General features: G+C 43.3%; 1 protein-coding gene across 2 annotated transcripts; it reads left to right on the plus strand.

The window, feature by feature from the left end:
* GGACT (gamma-glutamylamine cyclotransferase) lies at nt 1–24,427 on the plus strand. Of its 2 annotated transcripts, none has more exons than XM_015851504.2 (2): nt 1–114; nt 23,240–24,427. In XM_015851504.2, exon 2 carries the CDS (start codon nt 23,245–23,247, stop codon nt 23,716–23,718), a length of 474 nt encoding a protein of 157 aa, XP_015706990.1. In that variant the 5' UTR covers nt 1–114; nt 23,240–23,244; the 3' UTR covers nt 23,719–24,427. The 2 variants fall into 2 exon arrangements, with proteins under 2 accessions (XP_015706990.1, XP_015706989.1); XM_015851503.2 differs by lacking the exon at nt 1–114 and adding an exon at nt 200–437.
* The last annotated feature ends 208 nt before the right edge of the window (nt 24,428–24,635 follow it).

The following is a 24,635-nucleotide window of genomic DNA, read 5'->3' on the forward strand; positions in this document are numbered from 1 at the left end:
CCCAGCTCGGCCTGCCCCGCCCCGCCGCCTATTCCCCCGGGAGCCACGGAGGGCCGGGCAGAAGGACGCGGAGGCGCCGAGTGTGGCGGCGGAGGAGGAGGGCAGCGCTGGCGGGTGAGTGAGGCGGAAGGCAGCCGCCGGGGGGCGGGTCCGGAACCACCACAGCGGCAGCCTGGGTCCGCCGGGCCGCCCTCTGCTGGAGTATTGCGGTCTTTAAACTGTAAGATGGCCCCGGAGTGCTGCTGCTCCTAAGCGGGCCTCGCGTTCGGGTTCTCAGAGCGCCCCGTAAGCGCTGAGGTGACCCTGGCTGAGCCTGTGAGGGTTAGGGAATTGTCTGTGTGTCCCTCTGGCAACTGACAGCAGCGTCCTAACAAGATAGCGCCTCAGATCAGCGGCTCTGCCCGCCTTGCTTGGGATGGGATATGTTTTCTGTCTTGGTAAGCCTCCCCAAGTGTTTCGTTTAACTCAGCCTAATTTCTCTTGCTTTTTTTGCATCCTTTTTCATTTTTGAGATATGTGAGCCTTGTGCTTAAGATTCCTTTAGCTGTGTCTGAGTTAACTCCAATTAACTTCCTCATTTTTAGGCTTCAGGGCTTCTTGATTTGCTCGTTGCTTTTTTATTCTGCTGTGCTTTGCTATGCTCTGAGAACGCCGGTGTGGCTCCTTGATAGTGACTGACCCAGCTGCCTGAAGATTGGACTTCACAGAATCACAGAATTGTAGGGGTTGGAAGGGACCTCTAGAGATCATCGAGTCCAACCCCCCTGCCAAAGCAGGTTCCCTACATCATGTCACGCAGGTAGGCGTCCAGGCGGGTCTTGAATATCTCCAGAGAAGGAGACTCCACCACCTCCCTGGGCAGCTTGTTCCAGTGCTCCGTCACCCTCACCGTAAAGAAGTTCTTCTGCACATTCGTGCAGAACTTCCTATGCTGTACTTAAGTTCATATTTCCTCCAGATTAGTGTTTAAGCGGTGAATTGCCCTCAAAAGCAATTTCCTGGCAATTAAAATTAGGCCGTTAAGAAAGGTTTTTACATTTAACACATCTGAATGGGCTCATTACAGACTTTCTTCCCCACTCTCCTTGAGAAATCCCTTAGAAGCATGTTGCATCTCCAGGGTCTCTGTACCCTCAGCTAACACCTATCTGCTCTCTTTGCCTTCGAGGTCCAGGTCGTGTGAAAACCTACATGTCTTATTAGCTAAGCGTGTTATACAGCATTCTGTCTGCCATCAGTAAGTAACTCAGAACAAGCATCCCTCAGCCTGAATTGTCAAGATGTTAAACCAGCTGACTTCCAATACACTGCCCGTGTTTTACAGTCTGCATGCTGTTTAGAATTCTTGATTTTATTCTCTAGAAAGCTTCACCAGTCAGCTCTTGGTTTCCTTAGCTGATTTCTGACGTGAAAACCTAGGTGCCCCCAGAGAGCCCAGGGTGGAGGGCAGGCCTGTTTGTGCATCCGATGCCCTGCTGTCTCTCCTACCTGCTGTTCACTGAGCACATCCTCTTCACTTGAAGCAGTGTTGCCTGCCTTGGGTATGAGTTGTGCTCAGAGCAGGAGGCTGATTCCTTCCAACCAGCATCCCTGCAAGCTGCCTTTGTGTTTGCCTGACTCCCCATAGCAGCCTGGCTATTTATTTTTCAGAAGGGCTTGCATCTGCCTGCCGATACAACCATAATCTTTCCCTTTTCTGTCTCTGCCGTCTGTATGGTTGTGTTTGCTTGTTCTTATGGAACTTTGGGGAAGTGAGAGGTTACGTTACTGCCTGATACATGTTATAAATTTGAGAGGGTATGTTCAATCACAGAGGTGCAGTCCTGGGGGTGTACTAGAGTGAAATAAGTGAGTAATACATTTCAGGACTGTGTTGTGCCATTCACCTTTTGGTACTTACTCTGGTACATTTTTGCTCTCTGATGGATTACCCAAAGTATTTTCTTGTGTAATCATAAAGAGTTAACAGTTAAAATACTCCTTATAGCAAAAACAAAATAAAGCACCTCTTTTCACTACAGTTCTTATGTCGTCTCTTTTTTGTATGTATCATCATCATAGTATCATAGTCTCGTGTGGGTTGGAAGGGACCTTAGAGATCATCGAGTCCAACCCCCGGGATTCGAGCCTCCTGTGTAGCAGAGCGGCACTTCTACCACTTGCGCCATGGGGGCAGTTCTTGGAACTGTCATGCTTTACATAGAGTTGAATACGAAGCTTGTGCGACGCTTTAAGTGATAAAGACTTCTTAAGCAGAGAACATTTGCCATAAGAAGTGTTTTCTGTATGGATGTATTCTGTCTTTTTTGCATCTCGTAAAGCCAAATTAACAGGTTAAATATTAAGCATGTAACCCAATAAGGGAGAGAGTAAATGTATGGAGGTAGGAATGTCACTGAGTTTGCAGATGTAACGCCTCCATGCTCTCCTTCTTTCTGCTAGAATGTTGAGAGCAGCAATAAATTACAGCGCTTAAATCGAGTCTGTTGCTATTCTGAGTTTTCTGTTCTTTTCATTCCAAAAATTCAATGTCATTTTATGGCCCGTGTCAAACAGCTCCCTCTTCCTCACTTCCAAAATCCAATTAATGCTGAAGAAGGACGTTCTATTGATTTGCCATTACAGTGTTTTTCAAGAATGCCCTTTACATGGAGATTTTGGCTCTTTTCATTTCGGTGAGTTTGTCAGTTGTTTGCCTTTAACATCTTGTGCAGAGCCTATTGAGTATCATTGTCACTTCTGATTTCTCTGTCTTTATTCTCCTTGGGATTACCTGTACAACCACCTCTTTCTTCAGTGTTTGACTGTAATTGCTTAGGACTTTTACTAACAGCTGAAGTTACTGCTGTATTACTGCTGGTCTGTCAGAAGTCCTTGGCCGTGTGGGATTCTTTTTTCTCATCCTTTTCCCTAAAGCACTGCTTTTTCTACTGTTACAGTTTACTTTTATGCTGTAACTGCGAGGGATGACATTCCAGGTATACCAGACTTAGATATGTGGGACATTTTCTTCCTTAGCACAGAATTGCAGTTCTGAACATATGTGTCATCAAATAATACCAAAGTGATTGTACATTTCTTTGCCATCTTTCCATCTACTCATTCTGTCTGGCCTAATGCACTCCCACTACCTTTGTCACAGTGTAATTTAGGCTGAAAGGGACCTCAGGAGTCTCTCATACAAGCTCCAGTTCAAAGCTGGATCATGTGTATGAGCACACCCGGTTGTTCAGGGCCATATCTCATATGTCTTGGAAACCTTCAGGGACAGGAACTAGGCAGTTTGCTCCAGTGCTTGGCTGCCTTCATCATTAAAATCCTTTTCCTTGAATCAAGTCAGACCCTATCCGGTTTAAGTTAATGTTTGTTGCTTGTCAAACTCCCATCTTATGGAAAACCATCTCAGAGGAGTAGGAAAGCTGCTGCTGGGTCATTCAAGAGCCATCATTTTGCAAACTGAACAAGTCCAGTTTCCTAAGCCTCTTTTCACAAGTCAGAACTGCTGCCCACTACTGTCTTGGTGGCTCTCCCCTGAGCTCACTATAGTTTTGTCAGTATTTTCCTTTTACCCAAAAACTGGATGTGATATTGTAGATACGATCTGATGAGTAACATGTAAAGGGAGACAACACATTCCTTCCACCTACTGTGGGTGCTCACATTGTTACAGTGCAGGATGCTTGGCACCTTTCTATCTTCCTTTATCCAGGAGGGCATATTCAGGAGTCTTGAGTTAGGGATGAATAAGATGCAGTGTGCTCCTTTTTCTGTTCTCAAGGCTGAACAGACCCAGGTCTCTCAGCTTTTCCTCATAAGAGAAGCTCTCCAGGCTCTTTGTGGCCCTCCACTGCACCCTTTACAGGAGATTCCTATTTTTTTTCTACTGGGGAGCTCAGAACTGGACACAGTATTCCAGATGAGACCTCGTCAAGGCGTAGTAGAGGAGGAAGGTCACGTCCCTCGACCTGCTGGCCACACTCTTTTTAATGCACCTAAGGATGCCATTGGCCTTCTTGGCCACAAGGGCACACTGCTAGCTCATGGCCAACCTGTTGTTGGGACACCTGGGTCTTTGCAGAGCACCTCTCCAGCAGGTCATCCCCCAACCTGTACTGGTACATGCAGTTATTCCTCCCTAGGTGCAAGACTATGCTTGCACTCTCCTCTCTTGTATTTCTCCTAATCCCTTGTATCAGCTTGTACCTCTGCTGCAGCCATCTGCATCACAGGGACTGGCTGTCTACATGTCTAGTGAAATGTGTCACCTGTCAGGTTTTGCCTTCTGTTAGGCAGACCAGTTTGTGTATGGTACTTTAATTATATAACCAGGATTTATTGTTTCTACTGACACACAGTTTACACAGTGAAGGCTGGTATTTTCGAGTAGATAGGTGAGTAGTTCAGCCATCGAATTGCCATTCAGTTGCTGAAGAGCGTTTATTTTTTGTGTCCTTCATGAAGTCTGCTGGTGATTAAGGCTTACATTCATTTTATGAACTGTTTTAAAGACCTAAGCTTGTTTTCAGCTGATCTTTTTTCCTCATCTGTGGCTTTAGTTGATAACATGAAGTAGGTAGAAGCATGAAGCAGCTGCCTCCTTCGGTTGTATTAGTATTGGGGGTTTTGATGTATCACAAAGTCAAAAACTGGAAGATGGAGTGTACAAACAAATTGTGCAGGAAGGATTGAGGACCACACCATTCCTACAGGTAGTAGGAATGCTTAATTATCTACTAATTCATTTAAAGCATGAATTTAATTAGTAGCTGATGGTGAGGGATTCAGCTCACACCTCTCCATGTCTTCTGGTAAAGAAAGCCTAAGTGATCAACCAAGGTTCCTAACTTTGAAGAATGTAGTCAGGTGCAATGAGTACTGCTCTCTGGTTTGTAACAACTTGTTAATAAAATTGAGTTATTTTAAATGGAACCCGAGGGTTTGTTGTAGAAACAGAAATTTAGTATTAAAATCAGCATGTGATTGTAATCATCTCTTATCCACAATGAGATATTAATTTATTTGGCTCTTAGATTTCAAGGTGGGGTCCCTTCTGTCGTAGGAGTTTTGTTGTTGTGCAGATCTTAGAAACGTGTGAATTTCTCTAGAAATCAAAAGTAACAGGTTATATTATTTCCCATCAGGAGAAATACATCCCACAGATGTAGTGCTAGGGATGAAAGCTAAAAAGAAAATAGAAATAAACCAATTTCCTTCAAAACAGTGCTGAGAAAAATAATATTGGAAGTGAGACTGTAAGTAGTGAGTGAGTGAGAAATAAGTATCTTGTTTTGTTCTTGTGTTGGATGAATGGTGAGTGTAGTGGCCTTGAATGGCATTTAGATGTGCTGACAAGCAAGGGGTTGACGTTAGCTATGATAAGAGTATAAGACCATGACAGAATTTCATTATGTAATAACTTCTCTTAGAAAAAAATTATGGGTTGTTTTAGTGTATAAGGAAATGCCTTCAGCTTTTGCTGATATTCCTGTTCCAAAGGTTTTATGGGATTGTACACTGGCAATATGTTGAATGAGTGTCTGAATCTGCTCCCTTGTTTAGATTCATCCAACTCATCTGGGACAAGAAAAAGGTTTTCAATAGCAAGGCACCAGGATCTTGTCAGTGTTACAGCCTGGAGAAACTGGGAATTCCATGTTTGCTATGAAAAGCTTATGGGAAAGGAAGAGCGATGTAAGAAGTCTGGAGAAAGGGATATATAATACAAGCGCTCACAGTAATAACCTGAAGTGAAAATTACTGTGTTGAAGTTGTTGTTTAGTGTTTTGTCTTGTTTTAGTCATTGTGATCAGACTTGTTTTGGTAATAGGGTTTGGGAAGATGGTGACCAGATGAAACAACAACAACGAAAAAGACTTGCTGTGGTTTTTGGCTGATAAATGGACCGCCTTGAATTTCAGGATAGTAGTACTTATTGTGGGGAAAGGAACAACAACCTGTGCACAAGTGACCAAGAAGGCCAGTAGCAACCTGGCTTGTATCAGAAATCGTGTAGGGAGGTAGCGTAGCAGGGAGGTTGTCATCCCCCTATACTCAGCGCTGGCAAGGCCTCGAGTTCAGTTTGGGGCCCCTCACTAGAAGAAAGATATTGAGGCCCTGAAGCATGTCCAGAGAAGGGTCTGGAGCACAAGTCTTATGGGGAGCAACTGAGGGAGCTGGGATTGTTTAGTCTGGAGAAGAGGAGGCTCAGAGGAAACCTTATCTCTCACTACAACAACTTGAAAAGAAGTTAGAGAGAGTTAGGGCTTGGCCTCTTCTCCCAGGTTATTAGTGGTAGAAGAGGGAATGGCTTTAAGTTGCACCACAGGAGGTTCACACCGGGTATAATGGAAAAATTTCTTCTCAAAAAGAGTGGTCAGAGTTTGGAACGGGGAGGTGGTGGAGTCGCTGTCCCTGGAGGCATTCAAGAGAAGAGTAGATGCGGCACTGTGGGGTATGGATTGTGGGCATGGCGGAGATGGGTTGATGATTCAACTGGATGATCTTAGTGGTCTTTTTGAAACGTAGTGATTCTATGAACCCTACAGTGAGTTGGAAAAGTGAAGTGTGAGATGAGAGTTCCACCTAGAGATCACAGAGAGGAAAATAGAACCTTGCAGTGAACGTGGCATTCGGGTATGTTGAAGAGTATCTGTCAACTGCTGTTGATTTTCCTGAAGGTGGTATTTACAACAAAACGGAGAATGAGTAAGTGAGAAGCCAATCTCAATGTTGCATAATATTTCCACTAAAAGGGGATGGTGAGTGGCAACATAGAGCACGTAGGTGGAGTGTGGCAACATGTACTTTGAAGCTAAGCTTTAAAACTACGTTACCTTACACTACCCTGTTGTCTACAGGACTGTTCTGTGTTGTGTTACATGTGATATGTGGTGGTACTGTTTGGTAAATATTAGGAGAATAACTTAATTAAGAATAGATAGGATTGCACAGAGCTAAGCCTGCACTGTATGAGAAATTACACAAATGAGAGAAATGTTTTGATGTAATTTATGGAGTGCAACCCCAGGCTTAATTTTGCCTTAGCTGTAAATTACGTAGGGAATAAATCCCAGCGGGGTGTTTATCATAACATACACGTTTCCCACATCAGACCACTAACCTGCTCCAAGGTTGCACGGCTTACTGTGATGTAGTTCCAGTACACCAGCAATGAAAACCTTCAGCATGTGAATCCAGCCAGATCTTTCTGAAGCTCATTTCAAATATGAAAAAATAACATAAAGTTTATAGGCTTATTAACTTTGTCTGGTTGGGGAGGAAGGTGACATAAGGGGCTCTCTCTGAGGAAGGTGACATAAGGGGCTCAAAAACCAAAGAATCTTTTGACTTCTGTGGACTGCAGATCTTCTTTAATCAATGTCTCCAACAGGAGTGAAATTCAGGAGAGAGGCTGAGCGTAAAAGAAAGGCAACTTTTAAGAGATTAAATTATATTCTAAGTTGACAGTTTCATCTGATTAAACTCTCCTTAGGCGATGGGCTGTATTTCATGCTTGTAGTTCCACATATAATGAATCGCTTAGTTGTGTGATTATTTATAGCCAGGGTGAACCTTTAAGAGACTTGCTTAGAGAATCAAGCATCGAACATCTTGGAGAAGACAAACAGGTGCAGTAAAAAGAGACAAAAGAGGTTTTTTGGTGTCTTTCCATTTTTCTAGTATGAGGCTTCATAATGAGATACCCTGTCTGGCTGTTTTTTCCTCTCACTTTTATTCTTATTTATGTTTACCTTTACTTATCTTCCGAAATATCAAGAAATGTAGGTCAAAATATATCTGAATCCATCTGCTCATTTAGTCTGTTCTTTTACTGCTGGTAGAGTGGATCTTTTAATTAACTATGCTTAATGACAATTTACTATGTTAATGGGTGGCACCAAGCATCTTCAACTTTGTGCATGATTCATTTTTGCAGTGAAGTTATTTTTCTGATTTCTATGTATTCAAGCAATGATTTGATCTCTGCTATTTGTCCAGTTGTAGTCTATCTGTCTTACACGTAACTTCCATTTCAGTGGTGCTGTATGTGAAAACCCAATTAGGATCTATAATTCAGCTGCCTTTATTTTCAGTTTGGAATTTTGTTAATTATCACTGACTCACAGAAGATATTTTAGTTACGCGTTCATTTAAGAACTCTGTGCTTTCCATCCTTTTGAAGTCTGTCAAGATACAGAGCGTAAAGCTTGTGACTGGCCTTTCAATTCTATGTTCTTCAGATGCATTTCATTTCTCTTAATGTTCTGAGTGTATTTGTGGTCAGCCTTCAGAGTTGATGCAACCGAACTGTAAACAGAGTTGTGCAGAGTGGTGCAGCATCTACACGACCTGGTAAGTATGGTTCTGTGAGCAGTAACTTAACTCCTGTGTGTCTAGGGTGCTCTTGATGTGTCTTGTCTACAGTTGCCACATTGACAGCTTGGAGGAAACTTGCGTGAGGGTATAGATTTCCAGTTAATTACTTTAATTAATCTGTATCAGTGATTTGTCTTACCAGCTTGCTATCAATAGAGCAAATGCAACATATGTCTGTAAGCAGAATATGGTTTATATTTTTTAAATCTCTAATAGCAATTATTTCAGATCTTCTTATGGCTAAATTATGTCATGTCTGCGATCTGAAAACAGTAGCATTTAACAAGTAGAAGAGGCAAAAATAAGAGGCCTGTTTTTTTAGATTCAGAACTGTAGCTGCTTTTGTGTTCGGTATTCAGAGTAGGATGACTGTCTTTCAAACTCTGAAAGGCAACAGTCTCTGCTGCTTTCTACTTGAGGAGCCAAAGCTTCCAATGGGGAATGTCAATAGTGATCTGCCAGGCTGTTCTTAAGGCTGCGATGGCGGAGTCACGGAATCACAGAATTGTAGGGGTTGGAAGGGACCTCTAGAGATCATCGAGTCCAACCCCCCTGCCAAAGCAGGCTCCCTACACCACGTCACACAGGTAGGCGTCCAGGCGGGTCTTGAATATCTCCAGAGAAGGAGACTCCACCACCTCCCTGGGCAGCCTGTTCCAGTGCTCCGTCACCCTCACCGTAAAGAAGTTCTTGCGCACATTCATGTGGAACTTCCTATGCTGAAGTCCTGGGTCACTCTCTTACTTTGCCTTCTTTCAATGCTTTTATCAGGGCAAAGATGTACTGCTGGCCTTGCACTGTTCTGCCCTTCAACCAGGCATACCCTCTCTCTGGCAGATGTGCACGTATTCCAACCAACAGCAGATTCAGGACTAAGAACAGACTTTCTAGAGAAGTTTGAATCATGCCCTCTCCTTGGAAGACTCTAACCCATGTCTCCTGGGAACATCTGATCTTGTTGCATCTTGTCCTTTTGAAGCTGCATCAAGTACAAAAGCAGGACTTGTATGGTCCAAGAGCATTGGATGTAGAAATTTGGGTTATAACTCTGAGTACTGTTGGCAGGTGCTGTGTGGAATAGGAATGGGCAGGAATCCAACATTTTGTTCTCACTTCTCTGGGTTATTAATTCCAAAATCAAGTAATTGCACAGTGTCTGTAAACAGGTCTATAAACCTGTCTATAAACAGATTCAGAGTAGGTTCTGGAAGTCTCTTCTTATGGTGATGGTAGAATGGATCCAATTCTTAGGCACTTAACAGGAGATAAATAAGTTCCTAAGATCTGTATTTGGAATTTAAGTTCATTGGGTCTTCCGTAAAAGTAGATGTGGATTTAAGCTTTCTGCCTCTTCCTTTAATTAGTGTGCTTTCATATAATTGCAGGCATGACCTATTTTCTCTAAAATAAACGATCACAGTACAGTCTTACCTCCCCATGTTTACTTGGCCTGTGATTTCCCTCTCTTCCTTCTGTCCAACTGATCACATTTTAGAAGCATGGAGCTCAGAGCTGCGTGTAGTATTCTATTTGTGACCAGATCAGAGTTGGAGATTATGTTCACATGTCTTACTAATGATGCACTTGTTTGTACATAAACATTGGGATATTTTTTCCAAGAGTACCACATTGTTGACTCATGCTGAGTTCATGATTATTATAACTGCCAAATCTATTTCTGCAGAGCTTCTGTTAAGCTTATCTTTCCCCAGATTTTGTTTATGCAGTTGAGTATTCCTGACTAATCTTGGAACTCAAGTCAGCACTGACCTTGGTTGAATTGCCGCTGCAGAGCAGTAGCTCTGCAGAGACTTGCAGGGCAAAAGATTAGTTTCTTGCATTGTCTTTTGCATTGTGGTATTCCCCACATCTTTCACATGAGTCAGTATCTTCAGTGCCAATATTTCTCTGCTACCTGAATGAATGTACTGAATTTTATGCATATTTCTAACCACTTTTTAATCTGAGTACCAACAGTTTGTGTTAAATTATGGGTTTTTTTCTGGCTTGCTTAAGAGAATATCTTGAGTGACAGTATGAAGAGTTCTTCCAAGGCCAAGATTAAAAAAAACCAAAAACCTCCTCTAGATAAAGATAATTGTTTTTCAGTACCAGTATCATTGTTTTTCAGTACCATCGTCAATGTTTTTCAGGACCAGGCTGCCCAGAGAGGCTGTGGAGCCTCCTCCTCTGGAAATATTTGAGACCTGCCTGGACAATCGCCTGTGCCACCTATTGTAGGGAACTTGCAGGGAGGTTGGAGTGGATGACCTAAAGAGGTCCCTTCCAAACCCTGCAGTTCTATGGTTCTTGAATTAATGATGGAAAAAGTGAGTGGCTCCATATAAATGCTTTCTCCTAGAATCACACAGAATCACAGAATCACAGAATTATCAAGGTTGGAAAAGACCTAGAAGATCATCTAGTCCAACCATTACCAATACTTCCCGGCTAAATCATATTCCTCAACACCACATCCAAATGTTTCTTGAACACTCCCATGGTTGGTGACACCACCACCTCCCTGGGCAGTGCATTCCAATGCGTGACTACCCTTTCCAAGAAGTAATACTTCCTAATGTCCAGCCTGAATCTCCCCTGGCGCAGCTTAAAACCATTCCCTCTAAGGGAATTCCCTCTGCTAGGTCTGTCTTGGCAGTATTTTCCCAATCATCCAGGCAGTTCATTCTGATCAGCATCTCCCACTGAGTGTGGGTCAAGGATGAGATGTCTAGAGCAGCTCAGAAGAGTAGCCAGACAAACCTTTCTGACCTGCATGTTACTTCAGCAGCTGTGCTTCTGCTCCTGTTCTTGTCAAGTTGAAGTACATGCTTGTTACGATGACCACAGAACACTTGCATGTTTGGGAGAAAAGAGTTCTATATTTTAATCATTGATTTTTATTGTTGTTATTATTTTACTCTTTCCAAAAGAGATGAAGGGCCAGAGAGTCCTCATACGGTTCATTTGTTTTTTTCTCCCCTCTCCCTTCTGAAATGCTGAAGAAGCTGGAGAACAAGCAGAGTTGTTAAATAAATCATGCGTGTAAAACTTGTCTAACTTCATTAGCCCACCAGACCTAGTTAGTCTCTTTTAAAAAGTCATTTTTATAAACATCTGTTAACTGAGAGGAAAGCTCTTTTTTTATTAATGATTTGACATCCCTCTTCTCAGGGTTCAGGGTTGTTTTGTTTTTTCCATCAGTATCTTGATCTGAAGATCCTGCTGCTGTTCTCTTTTGATCTTGCTTTATTTAGAGCTGTATTGTTTGACTGCAGTATTAAGGGTAGTGTTGCTTTGTTATCTGTCTTTTAGGTGATGTGGTTTTCAGTAATCAAAAAGCTGGCTGGCACAAATGATTTGAGAGGTAGTAAACACCTTGCTGGAGCATAGGAATCTATACTAAACATTGTTCACCTGCTGTCAACGTTCTCCTTTCTGTTCTAGCTTTAAAATCCATGATGGCTGTACTAAAACTTGTATATCCGCATCCATAGAAGCACTGAGAAAATAAAGAAAGACAATACAGCTTTTGGAAAGTTTTCTTTAGGAAACTCATAATTAGTGGGAGTGTCTATCTTCTTCCATAGTGTTTTAATTTTCTGATAAATTATCTTCTTCTGAAATAGAATCAAAATCTTCTGACAGCTTTAAAGTACTGCACTCATTTGTTGCAGCACAGTTATTTCCAGCCTTCCACGTGTAAGACATTAATGACACTTATGAAATTCAGGATTCCTTCAGTAATGCATTTGAATAGACTATATATAAGAAACATAGCACAACTTAAATCACGTATTGGTTGATCTGAATGTCTGCTGGAATCCAGTTTGGATTTTGAATAAGCATCAAAAGCTGAGAAAGCTTTCATCTCCTTGAGCTCATTATCTTTTTAAGTTTAAAGTTAAAATAATAATAATAATAAATGCATTTACTTTCACATTAAAGTAGTGGAGTACAACGTTACTCACTGTGAATGTCTTGGCATTTTCCATTAATTTGACTGTTTTCTACCTAGAGTGGAAGGAAGGAAGGACCAAAGTATATTTAATCCCTGATATCTGATGGTTTTTTAATTTAGTGTCTTAGAGATCCAGGTTGCTACAAACAAAAACACTCCCCTCGCTGTCTATTCTTAATGAAATAATAATGATTATTAATGCAGCTGTCCTAAACTGGACAGAAAAGCAGTGGTTTGCCAGTACAAAAGTGAAATAGCATTTAGCCGAATTCTGATGTAGAAATGGTCAGCAGTTCAAGCTTCCTCTCAAATTTAGTGTGGGATTTGGCTTGCTCAAAATTTGGAGGTACAGAATGATTTTTTGCTTTGCTTCATATTGTCCTTAACCTTGAGTGAAGGAGGAAGGTTTTTTGACAGCTTTGTTTCATTTTTAGAATAGCCTGTTATGGTCATTTAACAGATAATCCATCACTTAACTGCTAAATCCATCTATGTCCATCATTTCCCATTGTTTTCTATGGCTCCCCTTTTATTTGAAATATGAGTGCCCTAAAATCAAAGCACACACAACTGCAGAGCATCTTACGTACAAATATACAGCGTTATTCTGCTGACACCAGGTGTTGAAAGTAAAGAATGTAATGCATTATGTATTCAGAAGCACGCTTTTGTTAGCTGAGAGTTATCTGGAGGTAAATGTTAAACGAGTGAAAGTTATTTCACAATACTTGAAGTGATCTGTTTTAAAATAGGCGTTCACATGTTGGAAATAAGAAGTAATTTATTCATTACCCATTTTTTCAAGCCATATCAAACCATACATTCTTGTATGGTTTCTTTCCTTCCTATGCCTTTGTTAGTACAGTTAGTATAACTGTCCAGAGCCACATCCAGCCTGGCCTTGAATGCCTCCAGGGATGGGACATCCACAGCCTCCATGGGCAACCTGTTCCAGTGCATCCCAAGCTCATTTAAGATCAGCCATGAAAGCAGAGTGCTATGTTTCTCCGGATAACCACAGCCTTCCATAACACAGAGATGGAAGCTCTACCCTTAAGATTCCTGGTCATTCCTCTCACTCGCTATATTTCAGCTATATTTTCAACGCTTCAGAGATAATGTTTGTCTTTAAAATTATTCATTAATTAGATCTTAAGTTCAAATATATGGTAATTGGTTAATCTGTAAAACCAGCTTTCCATTGTGTAATGTATTAGATGTGAGGGTGTAAGACTGTTCACCCCGAACCACCTCTTGAAACTCCCAGACCGTGGTTGCTTAGTCTGCTGCTTAGACCTTCTAGGCCTAGATCTTGCAGAACAAGCAGCATCTTGTTTTAAAACTTGACTGACTTCTTCATAGTATTTAGCAAAGAATCATCTGTTTTGTCATAGTCTAAAAGTAAATAATAAGTGGTGGCTGCAAATTTACTTTAAATTAAGGGGAAAGTTGCTAACCAGAAGAAACAGTTGGTTTTACTTGTTCGTGCTTGAGAGTAGGAGTGTGTTGACACCCATCCCCTGTTAGCTTATCATGGTAAGTATTGGTCTGTTTACTTGGGAATTATCTAAGTTTCGTGACTTAAAAAATAAAAAATAAGAATCCTAAGTGTTACCTGTGAGTCCCATCTGTGCTATTTTTGTATGTCAGATGATTGTATATAAAAAAGACTGAGCAAACTCAGTGATGGCGCGTGAGATGGATGAGTTATCCCTTAAGATAGTTGTGGCCACCTCCATAGCTTTATTTTCATCCTTGCTAATGTCATCTGGAGTTCAAGACTCAGTTGCAATTGAACAATGTCCCATTACGCATTGGCAACATTGAGTCAACAGCATGTCCAGGCAGCCAGGAAAGCCTTGGGGTGCATCAAGCATGGCATTGCTATAGCTGCTTAAGGGAAGTGAATGTCTCTACACAGCTCTGGTGCAGTCTCACCCCGAGTACTGTGTGCAGTCTGGGGTCTCACAGTACAAAATGACATAAAATTAGAGAAGACTGAGTGAAAACCTCATTGCAAAGATCTCATTGCAACCTACAGCTTCCTCACAAGGGGGAGCAGAGGAGCATCGTTTATCTCTGGTGACAGTGACAGGAGGGAATGGCAGGAAGCTGCATAGGGAGGGCTGGGCTGGAAATCCGGAGAAGGCTCTTCACCAAAGAGTGGTCGCACAGTGGAACTGGTTCCCCAGTGCAGTAGTCGTGGCACCAAGCTTGCTGGAATTCAAGACATACAGTCTGAGTTTTGGGTTGTCCTGTGTGGAGCAAGGAGTTGGACTCAGTGATGCACATGGGTCTCTTCCAGCTCAGGATATTTTATGATTCCATGGACAACTTTCATTTGCTTTTTCCTTTATGGAGTGGCTATTGCAGCCTTTGATCTGGTTGTAACATGGCTTTAGGCCTATGGCCTTGTCTTTGTATTGCGCTGTTGTACACCAGCTCATTTTAGCCCTTGGACTGCCCATTCTCCTGGAGTGGGTCTGAAAACCCATTACTTGGACCAAAGCAGATAATGAATGAACAAGCAATATCTTTCACAGCTCAAGTATTCTGAGAAAAGCTGTTAGACTTTTTGCCTTGCCGAGAATCATAGAATAATAGAATTACCCAGATTGGAAAAGACCTTGAACATCATCAAGTCCAACTGCAGCCTAACCGGAACACTTGTGCCTTTCACTGATGTTTCTGCATGTAGATGAAGTCACTTGGGTGTAGTTTTCTAAATAAGATTTTACCAATACCTTTTATGGTGTTTCCTTCAAATTAGTTGTTCTGGCTGTGTATTACAGCTGTTTTTTTGTGGCTTGCATAGGGATGTGCTGTAGCTGATGAGGATGATATCTTGTACTGTTGCAACTCTTTACTTCCAACATCTTATTTCAATTGCACAGTTCATAGGCTGTCTAAAATGTCTGTAGCATGAACCACTCCTTACGTGAAAGTAAAGATTTTATTCAGCACATCTTTACAGTGCACATATGGATTTCTTGTCTTCTTGCTTATCTTTGCACCAAACAGGAGGATATGTGAGCTTCTGGTCAGTATGTCTTCTGGAGCTGAATGCAATTGCTGAATGCCATTTAATGGGTTTTTCAGATGGCCCTAGAATACATATATGTTTCTTCAGTATCTTCAGATATCAGACCTGGAAATGTCTTTACTTTTAGATAAGGATGCATTGCTATTTGATGCTTAAGGCAAGTCTTTCTTGGAGAACAAAAGTCTAGATCAGGAAAGTTGAAGTAACTCCTAAGTTTTCGTGATGATCTGACTTTTTTTTTTCTTGTAGTAAACTTTGTACTAATTTCTAAACAGAAGTGATATGCCTCAGTGGGACTGAAGTGATTACATACATCTGCTGTTGGTTCTCTATAGTTTTGATGTATCTGTTTTGTTTTGCTTTTTATTATACTAGAAAATAGTGGGGAGAGATTTAGTGCTGAGATATGGATTAGGTTTTTATTTTCAACATATATAGCTGTAAGCTGAAATTCACTACAGGAAAAAGAAGTCTTTTTATTAAATAAACCTGCCTGATACACATAGCTTATTGAAGCAAGACTTGCATAGTTATTTAACTAATTAGGCACATAAAATAATGGCTGTGAATTTGTGCTTTGTTTCTCTTCTGTATTTCATGTGTTAATTACTCTTTCTCACAAGTTCTGTTCACAACTTGAAAGGATGCTACGAGGCTCCCTCGATATTGGTTGCTTATCTTTAAAGGAATAGACCTGAATAAGTTTAAGGAAGGTGAAAGGAGAATATCACAGTAGGATATGTTGAATATTTTTTGTTTTAACTTTTCTAGTGTTTGTCCAGTGGTCATCTCCAGGTAGTGGTCTGACTATCATAGCAAACAAATAGTATTACTGCTGTACTTCATTATTTTCTCAGTACCCCACTTTTCTTGACCTTCACATTACTGACCTCACCCATGCTCTTCCCAGTGTCAAGAAGGGCCTTTTCACCCAGTTAGTGGCATACCTATACTCACATTGCTCTCCCTGCTCAGCTCTTACCATTGCACAAGGAGCTCGCTGCTGTCTTGCCTGCTTACCGCATGAAAAGGCCTGAGATGACACCACATGGATTCTTGTGTCACCTGAGACTCACAGGGCTCTGAGCATCGCCCACACTGGGCCAGCCAAAAGGTGTGTGTGGCCAGGGAGGCTGAGCCTGATCTCTGAGGGATGAGGGAATGGAGCCTCCACAGAGCAGGTACTGTTGCACTGGGACCAGCCGGGCATCTCTCTGCTCCATACAAAGTGTTACTGTGCGGTGTTTTCCACATCCCGTTCCAGCGCTGCTTTGTGGAAAGGCACCTTGCGATCTAGCACAAACCTGATCTTTTCTCCCTCACCAGCTTTTCAGCATAGAAAAATGTGTTCCCATGCTTAGGTACTCAGAGTGTTTGCCGCGTTTCACAGGCTGAGATGCTCTTCCCGATCGAAAACAGCTGACTGAACGTTCTGAGTATTGGCATGTAAATCAGTGTGCTGACCTTGCTGGGGTCTGGGAAAACCCGTCCCAGCTTCAGACTGCATTTGAGCCTCAGGATGTCAGCAGTTTGAATCACTGTGCTATGCCCTGCATGCCAATTGCAGAACCCACTTCAAATTCACAGTGGTGTTTGAAAGTACCAGGAGCAAGGCGAGCACAACAGGGCTGCAGCATCAACAGTTGTTGCCTACCTTGTTCTTCTGCGATGGCATTCTCGCAATTCTGCCATTTGAAGCTAATATTCTTTTTCTTTCTTCCGTCACCTTTTGTGCAGATAAAACAATTTAAGCCTATGTATTAGTGGAGTGCTTCAACATCTACAGGCAGCTAAGTACCACTACACAGCTCTCTCACTCCCTCCCTTAATAGAACAAGAGGAGGAATGTAGGATGGGAAAAAGGCTCAGGGGGTTGAGGTAAGAACAGAGATCACTCTCCTAGTCTCATAGTGGGCAAAACAGACTCAGCACAGGGGAGGTTAATTTACTGCTTGTTACTAACAGGCTAGAACAGTGAGAAACTAAAAGCAAACTGCAAATACCTCCCTGCCATCCACCCTCTGCCTCCTACCCCTAAGTGATACAGAGCAATGGGAATGGAGAGACACTTTGTCTCTGCTGCGCCTACACGATTCCTCTCTATCCTTGCTGCTGCATGAGGTCCCTCCCATAATGCTGTCTTTCCCAAACTCATCCTGTGTGAGCTTTCCACAGGCTGCAGCTTTGCCAGCACTGCTCCAACACGGCTCTATACCACAGGGCCCACCCTTCAAGCACTTCTTCACGTGGGTCCCCACAGGCTTCAGTTCCCCCAGCCTTCCTGCTTTCCATGGGCTGCAGCTCCAGCCCAGGCTGCTCCTGTGGGGTATCCATGGGGTGTACATCATTCAGGGCCCATCCCCTGCTGCCCCATGGCCTTCTCTGTGGCTGCAAGTGGAGATCTGCTGTGTGGTGTCTGTGGGCTGCAGAAGGATGACCTGCTCCTCCATGGGCCTCTCCTGGGCTGCAGGGAGCTGCACCTGGAGCAGCTCCTACCCTCCTGCACTGCCATAGTAAAAACTTCCCAAAAGATATTTCTGTGTATGTCATTTAAATGTCATGTACCTGACATAAAGTTGAGAAGGGTTTTGAGAAGTCACCTAGCATGTTACCGTACTGTAAGACAAGATTAACGGTATTACCCAGGAGAGCTTGGACAAAGTTATCTTTTCAGGACTGCTTGTTTTCAAGGCTTCAGCACTCTCGGATAGTCTGGAAATGTTTCTCATAGCAGTTGCCACCAAAGAGAAGGATGCTGAGGTATTGTAATGCTCTTCCAGCACATCAGTCTGGAAATGTGAGTTATATTACTGTATAAATCCATGGTTTATCCATCCTTGAAGATGTCAATTCCAGTTCCCCAATCACAGAAATATATAAGGACTCTTCAGCCTAGAAGAGGGAAAGGGCTGACAAAGAGGTGGCACGGAAGAGGTGTACAGAGAGCACTTGGAGGAGGAGCCATCAGATGAAGCTAGTGGGCTGCAAGGAAAAATCTCAAAGCAGTTTGTGTTCTTAGGCTCTTTCTGAGCTATCTGAAATTGGATGTCACATGTGGAACACCAGGCTTATTTTTGTTGTGACTTATTGTGGTAATTCTTAGGCCTTGCCTGCTTTTATGATTAGAAAGCTGTTTCTGTCTAAGTTAACTTTTCCATACAGAAATTTTGTGTATATAGAGAACCACTTGTCTCATCTGTAAAATCTTCACCTGTATGTGTAGCTGGTCCTTGTTAGCTCCTGTTCAAGCTGAACAGCTTGTTCAGTCTGTGCCTCAAAATAAGAGCCCTTGGTTTATTTTCTCAGTGATCTTTCCTGAGCTCATTTTAACTACCTTTGTAGTCCACGAATGTCTGAACTGTGGTGTCAGAAACTTGATGTAGTCATCTTTTGGCTTATATAATGTTACCCTATGGCAAAACATCCCTAGTACTCATAAAGTATTGCGAGGCCAGCTATTTCTTACTAACATAATTTGTTCACGTCCATTGTCTTTCCATTGTCTTCTTCCTGCTCTTGTCCTCAACATGTGCTTGCAACCGCTTCTGGTCTCTGGGTTGTCTAAAAGTTTAGCATGTTAATTAGTCTACAAATGCATCCAGCATATTTCTGCATCACGCCCCAGCATCTTTTTCTGTGTGCTGGCGTTATCCAATTGACATTTGGAGCCCTATATACATGCTGCTAATGTTCACTTTGAAAATTAAGCTCTTCCTGGTAATAGTAAAAGAAAAAAATATATATATTATAATAAAGTTATCTGAGTAGATTTCTCTGTCTGATTGATAGAGTTGAAGGCGATAGCAAAGAGTTTCAAACAGGTATAAACAAACACAGGCTCTGATGCCAACTCAGTGCTAGGAAAGTTAGCAGAAGTGTGATTGCTGCTTTTTCTGACCCAAAACATCCTTGGGACGCTCACACTTCAGTGCAGCCCCTTTGGAGATATAAGCTGTCCAAGGGTGAGATGAAAAGTATCTGTGAAGCAGGTTAAGTGCCGTTTCAGGTAGTGGCTGGTAGTGTCCAACACGGCCCTGATCACTGAATACTGTTGTTTGTTTTCACAAACCAGCACCTCGCAGTTTCTGAGCGAACAACTGCTGCGAGGAGACCATAACCTCTGGATTTCAAAGGAGCCATCGTTTCACTGGTGCCTCTGTGGTTAATGTAAGAAAGGTGTCTTGCCATAAACTTTTCCGAGGTATTCAGCAAGGTTGGAAAGGGGTCGGCCCGGGCAGGAAGCCCTTGTCTGTGCTATAAAGAAAATAGCGAGTAACAAAATGAAAGCATCAAAGGCCCAACAGGATGCAGTCCCATGAGCCCTCTCTGGCATGTTAGTCCTGCTTGAAAGTTAGCATTGAGTGAAGAGTGACCTTAAAACTCGCTTCATTCAAACAGACTGGGCTCAAGTTTAAAGTTCAAGGCATTTTGTTTTTTCACCTGTTTCCTACAGTTTTAAGAAACTTCTGAAGAATTAATGTGTAACTATATCTGGTCACTGAGCCAGCGCTAAGAATTTTTCTCAAGGGAAAATAATGTTACTGTATGGAGGGAGAGAAATGGATACTTTCTGAGCTGCAAGGGAAAGCTTCAGCAAAATAAAACCCAAATCCACTGCTACCACAGCCACAAAAGGCCGTGGAGCAAGCGTGAGGCACACACTGCTCCTGTTATTTATCCAAAAAAGCTGCTGGGATGCAATAGTTGTCGGAACCGTGGCAAAAAGGATGCTTATGGCCTGAGCTGGTGGGAGGCAAGGCCGTGCCCCTGGCTCAGGACCCAGCATCTTAGCTGGGATGGGGCCCTGCAGTCCCACAACTGGGCTCACCCCCACATCTCCTGCCCTCCTGACCCCAAGGCAGCCCCCTGTCCTCTGATCTTTGCATCCCACATAGCAAAGGGAGCAGTAACGTGGCCCACAAGCAGGCTGCCCATCCACCTTTTGTAGTTGAAAGAAAGAGTTGGGAGAGATGACATACAGATTTCATTCCGTTTCCTCACGCCGTTAAATTTTAATGATTCTAACATGAATATTTCATGAAAGAACCTTTTGAATGGGTTTGTTTTGTCCTGGCATCTACCACCTAGTACAGAATCTGATTTCTATTATTGTTTCTTCTTTTTTTTTTCTCTGAGGTAGATCAGCAGAGGTTTGAAGTGTCAAACCAGATTAAGTGAGGAAGGCCGCTTTCCCGTGGCACCGCCAGCCACCCAGCGATGTGCTGCTTCTGGCCAAACCACTGTGCAATGACCCTGAAATACAAGTCCTGCTCTTTGCTCTCCTTGCCACAAGGTGGCTGAGGATGGTTTGAAAGCACAGATCTGAGCGCTTGGAGTTGTGCTGGAAGTGGAGCAGCCTGTCCAGAAGGCAACACCCAGCAACACATACGCAAAGGCAGTGTGTTGAGCTTACCCCAGGTGGACGGCAGGGCCATCCGTGGCCATGGAGGGCAAGGGGAAGCTTGGTCACCAGCTTTCTTCTGTTACAGATGTGGAAGTGCGGCAAGTCTGGGGCTTGGAAGCTCCATCTCTGTGTAACCTTTTAACCCTGAAAACTTCTTAGAAGCTTATCTTCAGATGTACAGTAAGGAGAGATCTTAGCTTCATGGAAATTAAGCGTATCTTTTTCCTACAGATGCGCCACTCAGCATTAAGCTTTTTATATGTGTTTTAGGTTTTCCCTTTTTATTTTGTAACTTATTAACTCTGACAAGTAACCTCTTGGTTGTGAACAATTTAATTCACAATTCATTTTTCCGATTCAAAGTGAGCACGAGTGCCCTAATCCCCTAATGGGAATTAATTGCATGTTTCAGTGCTTAACTCTGATCCTTTCCCAATCCCCACTGGGACGAGTTTCCTCCTGAAAGATCTCTGTTTGTTATTCAAAACACAGTCTGAAAGGTAATGATTTTTCTTATAAAAGGGAGTCGGACGAACTGAATATTAATGTCCTTTTTATTGTAAGGGAATGAGCTGCATCTGAAAAAACTCATTTATGTCATGAAGGATAGATTACGCTGGAGTATATCTGATAAAACACTGAGACAAATCAGTGTGGTCTTTTTCCTTAAGTGAAAGCTGTTTGCCAGTAAATAAAGGCATGCACCATTTTTGCTGGAAAACTATTCTGTTGCAGAGAGAAACTCACTAAGGGAGAAGCTGCTTTGCTACCGGTTAAAAGGCCTGGTGATTGTAGATGATGCTCCTCTTGGTCGGTAATGTACCCTTTGGATAACCCAGCTGACCTAGCTGATAAATTAAGAATAAATAGCTGAAATAAAACCTGTTTATATTCTGATTCCAGTTAGTTTTTATAGATTTTTCAAACGCTGGATGTTGTTCAACAACAAATGGAGCTTCTTGTGCTTAGAAGATGTGACTGCAGGCAGAGGTGGTTTGGCACGTGGGCACATATAAAAAAGACTTCAGGATGGATCTTCCAGTTTTGTTAGCGCTGAAATAATAACAGGGTCCTGCCTCCCAGTCCGTCCCCAAGGTAAACAAGTGGAAATAGCATCGGCTCTGCTCACCCGGACAAGAGGGGTGAAGGTGCTCCTGACGACAGCGTCGCCTGGCCTGCCCTCATCAAGTCAGTAAAGGAGGCCTGTCAGCTGGGAGTCACTGAAAGCACCAAAGAGAAATGTTGTTTTTCCCTTTCCCTGAACAGGCGAGACAAACACGTCCTTGTGCTCGCGACGGCAGCTTCCGAGCAGCCCTGGCTCAGCTGGACGTGGCCTCCCTGGCTCTGCCGGCACTCAGCAGGCAGAGCCAGCCAGCAGGACCCGGTGCTGGGCTGCGGGAAGCCTTCAGCATATCCCTGAAGCGGCCCTACAACAGGTTGAACTTAACCCAAGCCTGTGCCAGGCCACCTCATTCTGCAACACAGCACTTGTTCCAGTCTTTTCATTCCCTTTCAGGACAGGCAGCTCTGTGGTCAGGCTGAGTGATGTCCCAGTTTGCACAGTGTTAGCTGTGCTGCAGCTACAAGTATTGTGCTTCTTACTGTGCTTTCCTGTTTGTTTGGGGTTATTTTTTTTTTTGAGAGTGTAACCAAGTTGGTATTGCTAACATCAAAAATGCTCACCACCAAATGTATGCAAATACAGCGCAACATGACGGCAAGTTTGAATGCATTAATTTGCTTTGGGATGATTAATGCCACTGTGCTTTATTTTACCATGAAACAAGATACTTGAACTGAAACCAGGCACCTCTGTCTCTGAATATAATGTTGTTTCTCAAATCCTGAATATTGCCATGGTGAAGGGGAGCCACACGCTGTGCTGGGCTGCACAGACCTGGGGATGAGGAAAAGTTCATCACTACAGCCTTTAAAACCAGCCCCTCTGCCAAGGAGGGGCAAAATTGTCCTTTGGCTTCACTTCTGCAGGCTTAACACTACCTGGACATGGCTGGGGCTACTTAAACCATAAATGCAGTGGAGCAGTATAGTAAGGTGATTGCGTAGCTGAACTGCAGCGTGCCTTTTTGTTGTCGTTGGGGTGTTTTGTTGTTTGTTTGGTTGTTGTTTTCTAACTTGTTCCAATCACTGGGATGGCTCCCTGGGTTGCTTTTGGTGTGTTATGGAGCATGGCATCATACTTTGTGCAGCAGAGCTCCAGTGTAATCGTGAGAGAGGCAGAAAAACCTTGAGGAAAGCTTGAAGCTCAGCACTGTGTTGGCTTCTGGCGTGGCTTCCTTAGAGTCACAGAATATCCCGAATTGGAAGGGACCTATAGGGATCATTGACTCCAACTCCTGGCTCTGCACAGCAGCACCCAGAAATCAGACCTTCTCCTTAGAGAAGGCCAGTCACATACGTAACATCTGCCTTTGTCCCTCTGCTGCTTTTGCAGGTACGATGGCTCGTGTCTTTGTGTACGGCACACTTAAAAAGGGCCAGCCCAACTACAAGCACATGATCAACACCGCCAAGGGGATCGCAAAGTACCAAGGAAGGGGCCGCACAGTGGAAAAATACCCTCTGGTGATCGCAGGGAAGTACAATATCCCTTACATGCTCAACATCCCGGGCAGCGGGCACCACATTGCAGGGGAGATTTACACTGTGGATGACCAGATGCTGCGGTTCCTCGATGAATTCGAAGGCTGCCCGGACATGTACCAGCGCACAACGATGAGAATTGAGGTGGTGGAGTGGGAGGGGAAGAGCGGCACAGCCGAGGTGCGACCAGCCAGCAGCGGGGTGATAGAGTGCTTTGTGTACAACACCAGCACCTACCAGCCTGAGTGGGTCCAGCTGCCCTACCATGACAATTACGATTCCTCCGGGACCCACGGCCTCTCCTACGTGCTACGAGAGAACAGAGATTGAGCCGGCACTGCCCTGCGAAGACAGTTCTAAGCAGGTGTTGTGTGGCAGCCCTTCCAGCAACCCCATAATGCCTTTCTCCTAAATCCCCAGATCTGTAACGTCCCAGACCTGGGCACGCTGGCTCTAGTGCTGCAGTGCTATAGGCCTAGAGACTGGCACAGCCTTGTGCTCCCACTAACCCACCCTAACTGGTTTGGCAGCATGATGGCCGAAATAACTGTGTGCACATCAATGAGGCAGTTTATGTTCTTTCCTGCCCCCCCCCCCCCCCCCACACACCCCTTCGCCTCAGTGCACGGCCAAGGTGAGTGCAACACAGACGAACACACTAATTCTTTCTTGTCTCAACTGATAAATTTATCATGTGTGTTCCATAAGCTGGGTGGAGTAATGACATTATCTTACTAACAGCTAAAACTGATTTTAAAAATCATATCTGCAAGCAAAATAAAACGCACATCTATTATTGTCCTGTAATGGTAGGCTACTGAATGTAAACCAAGCGGCAAGCAAATGTCTGTGGGGGAAAAAATGACCGCACAGGTAGTCTGTGCTTTGGGAAAAATACAACACTGCTGTAGAAATAAAGGGAAGGGATCTTCAGAGATGACTATTCTTACTTCACGATGATTATTTTTAAAACGTGTTTAGTTTTATGAGATACTGTAAAGAACCATTAAAGAATTATTAAAGAGAATTTCATTTAAAATTGTTATGTTTCATTTAGCATCCTCAGTTAAGCGCTTTAGGTACTGTTTCAGTTCACTGAGTGACTGGGATCTGGATGCTGAGGGCCAGAAAAGCAAACCTGACTTCATCTGCCCACTGCACCTCACTGGCTGCAGCTGCAGTGAGCACTATTAAGGCGGAGCTGAGCCAAGCACTTAAATGCAGAACTAGCAGTTGTATGCAGACTA

The sequence above is a fragment of the Coturnix japonica genome, chromosome 1 (assembly GCF_001577835.2).
Source record: "Coturnix japonica isolate 7356 chromosome 1, Coturnix japonica 2.1, whole genome shotgun sequence".
Lineage (NCBI taxonomy): Eukaryota > Metazoa > Chordata > Aves > Galliformes > Phasianidae > Coturnix > Coturnix japonica.

What these genes read in the sequence shown, in the direction of transcription:
- GGACT (XM_015851503.2), top strand. Translation starts at nt 416, where the DNA reads ATGGGATATGTTTTCTGTCTTG. An exon ending in GGGATATGTTTTCTGTCTTG is followed by an intron (nt 438 to 23,239) that starts GTAAGCCTCCCC and finishes CTGCTTTTGCAG; the next exon opens with GTACGATGGCTCGTGTCTTT.